Source organism: Tamandua tetradactyla, chromosome 6 (genome assembly GCF_023851605.1).
Source record: "Tamandua tetradactyla isolate mTamTet1 chromosome 6, mTamTet1.pri, whole genome shotgun sequence".
Taxonomy (NCBI): Eukaryota; Metazoa; Chordata; class Mammalia; order Pilosa; family Myrmecophagidae; genus Tamandua; species Tamandua tetradactyla.
In genome coordinates this window covers 59,369,604-59,381,687 of record NC_135332.1, presented here as the reverse complement: position 1 = coordinate 59,381,687, position 12,084 = coordinate 59,369,604, and the positions used below count along the sequence as shown (strand labels likewise).

The window sequence follows — 12,084 nt, the reverse complement described above, 5'->3', positions numbered from 1 at the left end:
TACAGCCAGATTTGCCTTTTCTGATTCTGACAGCTCATCCAGTAGTACCAGGCATTTGTCTTATGCCAAGGACTTGTCCCTACCCCCAAGGAAGGGTTCAGTGGGTGTAGGGGGGAGTGGGGGTGGGGTTTGAGAGAGAGTATAACAATAATCAGTCAGTGGTGCTCTTGATTTCTTTCTACCACATAAGATTTTTTCATCCTGTATAATCCTCACTTCCCTCTGCACAATTAATTTATCCCCATTTTACAGGTAGAGAAACTGAGGCTGGAGAAGGAAAAGATAGGGTCCATGCTGGCAGGGACTTCATAGTCTAGATGAAACTAAAGCACAGACTGACACAGCCTCCATTTTATTCTAACAGTCAAGCACACTGAGCCTCAGAGACAGTGTGTGATTTTTCAGAGTCTCATAACTAGTACGTCACCAAATGGGGACTAGAAGCTCATGTTTGGGTTTTCAGTTTGCACTTTTTACATCTGGGTCCACTGAGACGAGAGTTTGAAGATGTTGGTCTCTTTCTGTTGCTATAATCCCTTGTGACGTGAGTCTGATTCCTGGACACTGTACTTGTCAAAAAAAAAAAAATCCCATGTGAGGCCTTATCGATGCCATTTCCAGCCTTTCATCGCCTGCAGTGATGGAGCTGGGGAATACGGGAGAAGGCGTGGCTTGGGGGGAGGTGGGCTGGGCCGCAGGGCCGGGCGGGCGTGATGTGGTGGCCACAGGAGGTGCTCTGAGCCCGTGAGTGCCTGAACCAGACCTGGCTCCAGCCACTCCGCAGGGCCAACTGTGAAATTTTCAGGAATGTTGTCAGCTTGTTATTAAACTGTTGGTAGCTTGAAATCTGCTAAGGTGGGAGTATTTACTCCACAGAGATTGGCAAACGCTGCAAATCGGGGCTCCCTCCTGCACCCTGAGTACTGGTTTACCAGCACCCCAACTGTTTCAGACCCATTGCAGCCTGGAACCACATTCCACGCCTACAGGGCAAGCTCAGGTCTGACAAGAGGAACTAATGGGGCTGATTAAATTAATATATCACGAAGGAAAGACTGTTTCCTAAACTTAGCCAGGTGCCCCTAATGTCTGGCTGCAGACTGATCCCTGAGGCCAGCCATATACTCTAGCTTCAAGCCCAGCCCTCCTCCAGCTGCCCTTCCCCACTCAGACCCTTGGGCAGTTGAGACTTTAGCCCATGCTCAGGCCCAGTTTCTAGGCTGACCGCAGGTCCCGCTGTCCCTGCAGGTCCTACCTCTATGCCGGCTTGGAGGCTGGTGCCGAGTGCTACTGCGGGAACCGGCTCCCCGCCGCGAGCGTCGGGCTGGAGGAGTGCAACCAGGAGTGCAAGGGGGAGAAGGGCTCGGTGTGTGGGGGCGTTGACCGGCTCTCCGTGTACCGCGTGGAGGAGCTGCAGCCAGGCTCCAGGAAACGTGAGTGTGCCGGCCTCCCCCTCGGCGCTGTCTGCCCTCCATTCCCCAGCTGCTCCCCACCCTCCACCCCTCGTCCAACTCCCCGGGCAGAACCTCTGCCTTCCTTTCCTGTTTCACTCCCTGGATGGGCTCACGCAGGGCAGGGGCTGGAGTTGAAATCATGATCGAGGTACAGCGTTCCTTGTTCCCTGCAGGAGACAGAACCTGGTCTAGGCATAGGTATGCCTCAGGCATGCTGTGGGGCCTCAGGCAGTTCTCTTCCCCTCTCTGGGCTCCAGTCTCTTAAATAGCAGAGGCAGACTGAAATTTCTAGCAGTGTGGCAGGCGAGATAATCCTAAAATGTCCTACCTATAAAACACTAAGAAATGCTGGATGACGTTTATCAGCCATTATTTTAAAGGCATACCTGAACTTGGAGGGAAGTAGAGAAATCCCTGGGTCTGAAATGAAGAGGCAGCTAAGAACTGCAGCTGTTTGAGAGAGAGACATGGCTCAATAGAGGGAAGCTGCCAGTCCTCGTTGCTGTGGGGCTCAGGTGTTAGTACCCAAGCAAGACAGAAAAGAGACCTTGGGCCTGTCAGGGTAGGGAACTGTATTTTAACCTCTATGTAAAGGTGAGATTCAATTTCACCAAGATATAATTCATTCAAGTTTAGATTATAAAAATCCCTACCACCCACCAATTAAGGGAAATAATAAGAAAGCTTGTCTTTTTTGACCTGGGTTTCAGGTGAAACAATAAAAGTCTTCCTGAGAATTTGTAACCAGAGGCCTGAGTTTTCATGAGTTTTAGAAATCGAATTTATACTCTCTGCCTTGTCTAGAAAGCTCTAACGTCAGAGGGGCCCCTGCTCACCTGGGAGTACCTGGCAGAGGCAAATGCACAATCTCTCTTGAGAGCCAAACCATCAACCCAGGCTGTACATGGTCCCCCAGTGGTCAGGTCCCATGAAGATGAGGCTATGACTCAAAATCAAAAAACTCTGGAGGAAATAATTGACCGCGAGGGAGAGTAAGCCGATACATCACACAGCAAGATTGGATCCCCAGGAATTTCAGCTAAAAGATTCATCAGGTAGAGATTACAATTGAAGGGACCCAGCTAGATGAGATTGAAGGTCAGATTTGTCCTCCTTGCTGGATGTGAGCCAGATCCATTTAGTCTAGGGACGAAAAGCTCCTTTAAAATGTGTTTGCACATATTTGCACACGTCACATCAGGGCCACCCCTTTCATGGCTGGGAGGGGCCGGCTGGGAAGAGGCCTCCCCCCACCGCTGGCAAGGCTGGGCCAGCTGATGCTAGAGGCACACAGCGCGCAGGCTCCAGGCACATGGGGTCATGGACACCACTGCCTCTGGACATGGCCCCAGCCCCAGGATTTGGGGAAAGCTGGTCCCTGAGTCCCCAAAGATGGGAGCTCAGAGAAGAGGTGGCAGGTCAGAAGCCAAGGCTGCAGAGGGGCTCCTGGAAGGGCTCGCCTAACGATGAGTGAGACCGGAAGCCCAGCCCTGAGAACTGGGGGTGAGACTAAAAAGTCAGTACTGGCCTGGGTGTGGGGTCAGAGTAACAGGGAAGTGACGGGATGCTTCGCCTTTGGGGGGATGGTGAGGCCCCTTGGGTGCACATTCAGACAGATGTGCCCTGGAAACGGGAGGTCCAGATCAGGGTGCCTGGGCCAGGGTGGCCACACTGAGAGCACACACTTCAGCTGCTGGATTAATTAAAGAGTTCATTAATTTGACAGATGTCCATTGTCCCCTACTCTGAGCCGTGCCCTATCCCAGGCACAGGGGTTTTCCCTGGTACCTGGATAGAGTCCTGTCCTGGTGGAGCTTACCTATCACCTGGCCATCCAAATGAGCTTCCTAATGACCAATCTGCTGCTGTAATCTGGCTTCTTGGATCTTTAATTTTTCTAGAATCAGACAACATTGACCACCCCTGACCCCTGATCCCAGCAGGACCGGGCCCATATGTGGATGCTAGGTTGCCCTGCCAGCCCCTCCTGGCTGCTCAGTCATAGGCTTCTGGAGAGAATTGCTTTGCTTCAGGTTGCCCATTGATTAGGAAACAGATGGTCAAATTGTTGACGCCAGCCCTTGATCTCGAGGTGGCAAGTTGGCTCTCCCACTCTCCTCTGGAGGGGAGGAGCTGGGGGCCATCTGTCCAGAGGTGACCAGATCATAACCCAACTTCAGTTGCAGCTTCTGTTTAGCAAGGAGCACTCGGAAGCAGCCAAACCCATGACCAGAGCAGGGGTAGGGCCTGAGCATCTCATGGAAGTCTTCACTTCGAAAGAGTTTTTCTGCCCTAAGTGGCCACTGGGTTCTAACCTTGGAAGTGAGGGAGAAGGCTGTGGCGTAGCCTGCACCAGGTGATAGCCAGCCTGTTCCCACAGTCACATCAGTGAAGTCTAGAGACTGCTGCTATCACCTTCTGTAGCTCACACATTTTTAACACGTTACAGTTTATGCAGTGCTTCCGCATGTGTCATCTCATTCAATCCATCCACCTAGTATATGCCTATTGAGCACCAGCTGAGTGTCAAGGTCACGGCTGAGTGTGGGGAACACAGAGGTGGTCCACGTACAGCTCTCCCACCAGGAGCTCTGCTCTGGGGCCCTTGTGGCCCCTTGCTGACCTCCCTGTGGTCTGCATTTGCTTTGAACCCTGGTCATTCCACTCTCCTGTGTCTTGCCTGTCTGGATGGCCCACCTCTGGCCACATACCACTGAACCTATTTCTCCTGTGTCTATCCTTGTCCAGTGGAGCTGGCCAAGAACCAGAGCCTGGCCCTTTGAGGTTCTGGCTGGTGAGAGGGTTTCCACTTTTGTCCAGGAGAAATGGCAGATCAAGAATGCTGGGAGAGACGCTGAGGCTGGGAGAACTTGTGTGAAAACCAGCATGAGATGGGAATCAGGATGCCAAGTGGCAACCGAATGAGTCTGGAAGAAATATGAGCAGTTAGTGCTGGGACATTCCAGAATGTTCAGTGCAGAGGAAGCCAAGTAGGGAGCCAGATTTGTCCATGAGAAGGTCTGCAGAACAACTTAGCAGGAGACTTCCTTGGCAGTGTGGACTCTGGGAGTAGTTCTAGAGTTTGGGTGGGAATCCAAGGTTAGAGAGAAGCAGAACTTGCTAGAAAGCAAAGCAGTGGTGTGACTGTGATGACGCAGCAAGAGGAATGTGGTAGGATTTCAGATTTCCAAGTCTATTATTCTTTTAATGCGTGCTCTGGGAGGACATAGGCTTTCCCACAATATCAGCCTCTCCAATCACCTAGTACAGAATTAGGCACATAGAAGGATGCCCAGTGTACAAATTTGTGGAAGGAAGGGAACAAGGGAGGTAGGAAGGGAAAAGAGGAAGGAAGGCAGGGAGGGAGGAAGAGAGGCGGAAGGGAGGGAAGATAATGGACAGACATAAGCCGGGAGAACTGGTGGGAGAAGCGAACCTGAGCTTGAAAGTTGACATCCCAGCGGCCCCTTGGGTGGCTGAGGTTTGGTGCCTGGCGTCTGTCAGGGTGTGGCTTGGCTGACCTGAAAGCTGCCCCCTGGAGTATATTTACACCCACTTGGGCATCTGACAGGTGCCAACGACTGTGGGCACTGTTTCTCACCAGAAACCCATTTCCTCCCCTGCAGGAAGGACCATCACCTACCGCGGCTGCTTCAGGCTGCCCGAGAACGTCACTCACGCCTTCCTTGACTCCCTGACACAGGCCAATGTGACCGTGGAGACCTGCTCGGGATTTTGTTCCCAGAAAGTAAGACCAATTTAATTTCCCAATCCGGCATGTGCAGTGGTCTCCAGAGAGGGAGCCGGGGCCCGTGCTGGGCTCAGCCGTCCACGCCCGGAGCCGGGGCGGGAGCTGCAGAGAGACAGGGGTGGGAGGCCGGCATTACACTGGACACCAGGTGGGAGCGCCAAGCTGAGCCGGCCATTCGAGGCTGGGTGGGGAACTGTCAGTGGAGGTTGTAAGGCTGAAAGGGTCGTGCCTTTTCCTGATGTGAGCTTGCCACAAGCCTGAGTGTCAGATGTTAAATGGAGTTGACTTGGAAGTAAGAAGACTCCGGCTCAGGCCTTGGGGACAGTGGACGGGTTTTCTTTTGTTTGCGCAGGCAGCCCTGGGCTGTGAATCTGGTGGCAGGGGCTGTGCTCTGCACGTGTCCCCTTTGGACCAGCCCTGGCTGAAGAGCGGAATGTGACTGTGCACAGCTGGGCTGGGTGCCAGAGGCCCCTGCCCCAGCCTCACATCCTAGCTCTGGGGTGAAGAAAGCTGGGCAAGGCTGAGTGAGGCTTGCAGAAGCAGGCCTGGGAGTGTGGGGAACAGGCTGTGTCCAGAGGGCACTGGGGTCCTGGGATGGAATCCAGTGGTCCCTGGCTCAGGTGGGTACTGCGACTCTAGAAATAGCCTTAGGGGGCAGTCAGCTGGGGTTTGACGCTGGTGCAGAGGTGCTGGGGTTCAGTAGCTGTCCCATGATGGCGCTGTGAGGCTTGACAGCTTAACAGACCAATGCTAAGGAGAGAGGGGAGCCCTGGGGGTGGGGGGCAGGGGAGGGTGATGATGACGATGAAGAATAGATAACATTTACTGATCATTTGTTACATGCCAGTAACTGTTCCAAACTCTTTCCATGCGCTAACTCATTTAGTCCCCGTAACCACCCTGTGGATATGGACAGCTATTGTTTGCATTTTCTAGGTAAGGAAACTGAGGCAGTGAGAGGTTGAGCAGTCTGCCTGAGGTCACACAGCCACTAAATGGTGGAGCTGGGAATTGAACTCAGACAGTCCAGCTCCGTAGCCTGTTGGTGGCTTGAAGGGCTTCCATGAAAGCAGATGGGACTGGACACAAACAAGTGCATCCTCGGCTGTGCCCCCCAACATCCAGCACCACCCCCAACTCGGGAGCTGCCCTTCCCGTTTCCCTTGATCCTCAACTCGTGCAAGATGCTTCCCTTGGAGGGCGGATGGAGAACAAAGCCTCTCCTTTCCTTTCTTACACAAGTACATCCTTTGAAGTGGCTCTCCTGCGTCACCGGCACTTGGAGGCCGCCTCCAAGGACGTCTTGGCTCACGCAATGCCATGAGCCAAGGAGGCAGCTTTCCTGAGTCACAGACATCTGGTCCCGGGACACCTTCCTCCCCTGGGCCCCCATGCAAGAGCAGAGCCCTGGGTAGCTGTGGCACTGATGCCTGCCCAGGTGGCCCCTACTTGCACCTGCAAGGAAACGGGCTGCCTTTCCCAGGGCCTCCCTTGCACCTGCCGCACAAAGCAGTTCTCGGGAAAGTTCCCTCCGTCAGAGTCAGAGGAACTTAGAGGGTGCAGACAAGGCTGAAGGAGGTCTCCCCTGGGCTCAGCAGACACGGGGGTGTCCTCCTGTGTGCCAGGCACTGTGCTTGGGGTCTTCCTATGGGTTACCTGCTTTAAACCTCTCAGCGCCTCGGTGGGGGAAGATATGCTGATCCCTGGTTGCTGCAAAAGGCAGCAGAGGTTCACAGAGGTGAGGATGCGCACACGAGGCGCCTTCCACACGCTGCTGCCTCTAGTGGGACAGAGAGGGGAGGATGGAGAGTGAGTGTAGGGGGAAAGAGTTGAGAGAGATGAAAAGAAGCAACAGGGAAAGCAGCAGGCAGCCGCCGCAGCTGTGTGCCTTGAGTTTTTGTAATTTCATTTTTAATAGGTACTGTGTTCCCATGGAACAAAATAAAAAGATATCAAAGGGTGTAGAGACAACAGTCTTCCTCTCATCCCTCTTTCCTCTACCCAGTTTCCTTCCTAAGAGGCAACCAAGATTCTGCAAATAGTTCCTCTGTCGCGTCTGTGTCATGACTCCTGTGCAGACACACGGATGGCAGGGGCTGCACATGCATGGTGCTGGACTTGCCTCTTTTCACTTGACAATTTGTCTTCCGGATTGTTCCACATCAGCACAGAAAGTGCTTTCTCATTCTTTTTTATAACTGCAGAGTATTCCTTTATATGACTGGACGATCATTTATTTAGACAGTCCCCAGTTCTGCTTTTATAAACAGCTCTGCGGCTGGCTATTCTTGAACCTAGGTCAGAGTGGATCTGTGAGAAAACATCCCTAGGAAATGCTGGATCAGGGAGCCTTTGTCTTTATCAGGTTCATCAGCTTGCCCCTGGCCCTGGTTGGACCCATTTACCAAGCCCCCAGCGTTGCAGGAGAGGGAAATGGCATGTTTTGAGGATGTGACCTTTCATGGGAGGGTGACTTGAAAACAGCCTTCTAGGCTGATGTCCCAAAATGCTGGGGGCCCCTCCTCAGGGGCAGCCCATTAGGACTTGCCCATTAGAACCGAGCGAGTGGGTTGTCAGCTTCTTATTGTCAGCCTTGCCTCATATTTTCTGGCACAAATCCAGATGGTTGCAATTTCACATCAGTGATGTGTCAAAAGATACCTGCCAGTTCCCGGTGTCTTGTGCCATTTTGCACCTTGGCACCTGTGTGTCTCTCCTCATGATGTGTTTCAAGGGCAGGTCACCTGCGTGTGCTCTGGCTAGCACTGCTGTGAGGTGTTGGGATCAGAACCATTTTGAAAGGGCATCCAGGGTTCTAAGCAATGGCCTCTGCCCTCAGGACACATGGGCTTTGTAATCTGTGCTGACACTGCTTTTCAGATCCCCGCCTCCCCTGTTTATCTGACCGGGGTGGGAGGGTGGGTGTTTCCTCAAGTCCCATTGTTTCCTTCTGCAGAATTTTGCAGCTGTGAGGAGCCCAGTCATCATTTCCAGCTTTAAAGTTGAAATTGGATTCTTGAAGGAAGGTATTTAGTGGGCTTTGGCAAAATGCACGTGCGGATGCTTATAGTGGGTGAAGCAATGTGTTGGGTGCCAGCGGAGCCCACGGTGGGTGATACCCAGCCCCATGCATAAGACTGAGCCCCCAGTTGGACTGGAGCTAAGATAGGAACTCACATGACGCTGACACGTGGCAGAGTAGGGTCAGTGCTTGAGAGGGGATGCAGGAAGCTTGGTGGGAGGCTTAGAAGAGAGCAGGATTGAAATTTGGGGGAGCTGAACGACATAGGGCAATACTGACAGGTGCACGAAAGGTTTTGCAAGTGCATTCCAAGAGGAGGAATTGTTCTACCAAGCAGAAACAATTGCAAAGGGCCTTGGCTGCTAGCTCAAAGCCCAGTCCTTTTTTCGGCTGGTAAAAGGGAGCTGCTGATGGTGTGATAGGGAGGGAATGGTATGAAGAGCATGGCACTGGCGGCTGTAGGTAGGAAGTGCTGAAGCAGGGAGAGGGTGAGAGCTAATAAAGGGGGAGCAGAATTAAGGGATGCTGCAGGGGCAGAATCTCCAAGTGGGACACAGTGGAAGGAGAAGTGGGAAATGCCGGGAGGATGATGGTGCTCGGGTCAGGGAGCAGACCTGGCGAGTTGGGGTTGGGGGTTCTCTGGACCTCTTGGGGAGGTAGCCTCAGAGAGCAGTGCTCCGGGTCATGCTCAGAGATGCCATAGCCCCAGCTGTGAGAGGGGCGGACCTATGACCTGGCCCTGGAGTCAGGGATTCCACATTGTGCAAGAATGCTGCCCCGGTGTCATTCTCTCCAAGAAGGCCACCACTTACCCAACAGAGTGAGCTTTAGAGTCACAGTCAGTCCCATCGCCTGTCCCGTGCCTCACCCTGCAGATGTGGGTATACAGGCCTGCAGTCCCGCCTGGGCGCTCAGCTCGACAGCGTCTGGTATTCTCACTTCACCCTAGAGCAGGGTTTCTCGCCTCCAGCATTCCGGATGTTTGGGGCCAGATTCTTCCTTGTTGTGGGGTCTGTCTGTGCACTGTAGGATGTTTAGCTGCATCTCTCACCCCTTGACCCACTTGATGCCTGGAACACGCACAGCCAGGCGTGATGCCCAAAAACATCTCCAGATATTGAAAGATGTTCCCTGGAGAGCAAAACCAGCCCCCGTTGTGAAGCACTGCCCTCGGAGGCCCGTTTGCACGTGTTGGCTCTGCAGTGCCCAGGCCTGGCCCACCTCCCCACTGGTCTGAATCCTGAATGACTGCCTTCTCCAACTCTTTGGTGAGGATGAAGACGCAAATTCTCCCTCCAGGGTTGAGGTGTGCTGGATGCAGGATCAGGTGGGAAGTCATCTGTCTCTGACTGGTTCTGAAGGCCAGGGATCCATTTGAAGCAAATGGTTTTCTCTGGTCTCTTCTGAACGCTGGGGTCAGTGAGAGAGATGAATTTGGGGATTCCAATGTGGATTATGCTTCCCTGTGCTGAACCACCAAGCATGCCTACCCAGCAAGGCCAGTGGCATCGAGGCTGTGGAGTTGGCCCTATGGCAGCTTCCTCCTTTCCTCATTTAGCTGAAAATTTAGCTCCAGTGCCCTGTGATAATGGGGACAGTTTAATTATGCCTCGGCCATACAGAGGGTGATAATACAGCCATCGAAAATGTTGTCAAAGATTTTTATGATGGGAAAGTGCTCACAGTAGAATGTTAAATGGGGCAGAGCTGCTAAGCCTGGAGTGGGGGCTAGGGGCAGTGGGGCTGGGAGCAGCAGATGTGGGAGGTGGGGCTTGAATGCACGAAAAGAGGTGGAGCCCTCCCTGCAGCACCCCTACTTTCGAGCACTATCTGAGGTTTATTTGTGGCCTCAGCGAAAAAATCTCTACTGTTTTTTGCTAGTTAGTGGAAACAGATTTGGGGCGCTCCAAGAGCGTAGTTTGACTGAGAAAGAACATTTGGGGCAAAATCAGCAGCATCTTAATTATCTGATTAACAAGAGGGCCTTGACCAGTGTCATGCGTTTTTAAAGCCCAGTAAAATGGTCTTGTCTGGTTTTCTGCGATTGTGTTGGAGATGGAAGGAAACCTGCTCAGTCTCAGTAGCCCCCAAGAGCCTATCACTTCTATTTCTAGTTGGAGGCTGAGAATGAACAGAGCTTAGATATTTGCGTTGATACCAATTTGGATCTGGGGTCATTAATTTTGAAGCCTGATATTTTGTGGGTAAGCAGAGAGACCTTCGTGGGAGCGTGCATTTCAGTGATGGGAATGATGCGTGAAATTTACCACCATCTGCAAACAGGGTGGTGATCTGTGACGCTTTACCGGTTATTCTGCTGTGTGCGCTGAGATCGGTGGATCTATGGGTAAAGGCATTGGAGGGAGAGGACGAAGGAGGGAGAAAGGGCTTATCCTTTCTTTCTGTCATCTTTTGGGTGCATAAGTTCTTCATGCGGAGTATTAATGACCTGGATGTTTTCCCACTGATATTTCTTCTAAGGTTTTTTCTTTCTTTGGCCATTGAACGGTCGCATTAACTGCCCTCCTGTGAGGTGAAAAGTGTGCTGTTTAATGAGCAGCTTATTTGTTCTCTGCTGGGCGGCTGCTCTTCATAGACCCACGGGGGTCCCCACGGATGCAGGCTGTCCTGGTTCCTTGTCTCCAGGTGACAACAATTCCATATCTTCATCTGGGTCTGTAAGGGACTGGGGTTTTGTGAGTTACACCCTAGCTATTACAGAGTTTTGCTTTGCCAACATGCCGTTGAGTATTTTCACTAAGTGACTGATAGGGAGTTGCTCTGATTTCTTAGAAAAAGTATGTAGTAAACCTGTTGCTATTGTACTGTGTGGCTTTTTTTTAAAGAACGTTTATTGTTTGTTTTCTGGTTACCATGATAGAACACATCTGTTTTCGAAAATTTGGAAAATTGGGCAATGCAAGAATAAGATAAAATTTCACGTGTAGCTCCACTGTCTCAGATAAAACAATGAATAACATCCTGTTTGCTATTAGTGTAAATCCTTTTGGTTTTTTATTTTATGTATATGTATTTAGAATTTGATTTACCAAAATTGACTCATATATTGGTTCCCTTTTTTCATTTAATATGTCATGGGCATTTTTCCTTGCCTTGCTCTGAATTTCAGGGAGGTGTTTTGTTTTCTGTGGCCGTTCAGCTGTTTCCTTTTTTTGGCATTATAAACAATACTGTTTTAAACATCCTTGAAGTTAGCGCTTTGAGCACATTCACAGTCATTTCCTTGGGATATGGTATCAGATGTAGAATTTCTGGGTCAAAGGATATGTGCCCTTCATGTGTGTACTTTTAAGACATATGATACATTGTGACAATCCCTCCTTGATCCATTTCTTAGGATGATGGGAGGAAAGCTTTAGAGTCGCCGTGATCTGAGTTCAGATTCTGGCTCTGCCACTTTCTTGTTTTGTGATCCTGGTCAAATCACACACCCCCCAAGCCTTGTTTCCTCACCTGCTAAACTGGATTGGGGAAGTGATAAGACCTCGCCAGGTGGTGATAAGGATTTGATGATTTCTGTGGTCATGAAAGACTTTCATAATTTATATTTTTAAGTAGCTGGTGTTCCAGAAACTGATTGCAATGATTAGCATTCATCTGCCTCTAGTTCCTTTGCTGTGTGGGATGTTTGAGGATCTGCCTATGAGGAGGGGCCAGTCCCTTCCCAGACGTGCAGAAACCAGGCACCCTGGGACCTCGATGATTTGATGACTCTGTGTCGGGCAGTAGGTTTCACCCACTCTTCTTTCCACTGGGTGTTTGGCCTTGAATATGGGAGGTATGGCCTGGAGGTGGGTTAAAGAGGTCTGCTGTCTGGGGCTCAGGTCTGTGGGGAA

At 51.4% G+C, this 12,084-nt stretch overlaps 1 protein-coding gene across 2 annotated transcripts in view; it reads left to right on the top strand.

Annotated features, from left to right (window-relative positions):
- WSCD1 (WSC domain containing 1) overlaps positions 1 to 12,084 on the top strand; it is a 42,699-nt gene that overhangs the window by 18,105 nt on the left and 12,510 nt on the right. For both annotated transcript variants that reach the window (XM_077165629.1, XM_077165630.1), the window contains exons 4-5: positions 1,249 to 1,433; positions 5,081 to 5,202. In XM_077165629.1, the coding sequence (XP_077021744.1) occupies positions 1,249 to 1,433; positions 5,081 to 5,202 (307 nt within the window). The remainder of the gene's footprint in view (positions 1 to 1,248; positions 1,434 to 5,080; positions 5,203 to 12,084) is intronic.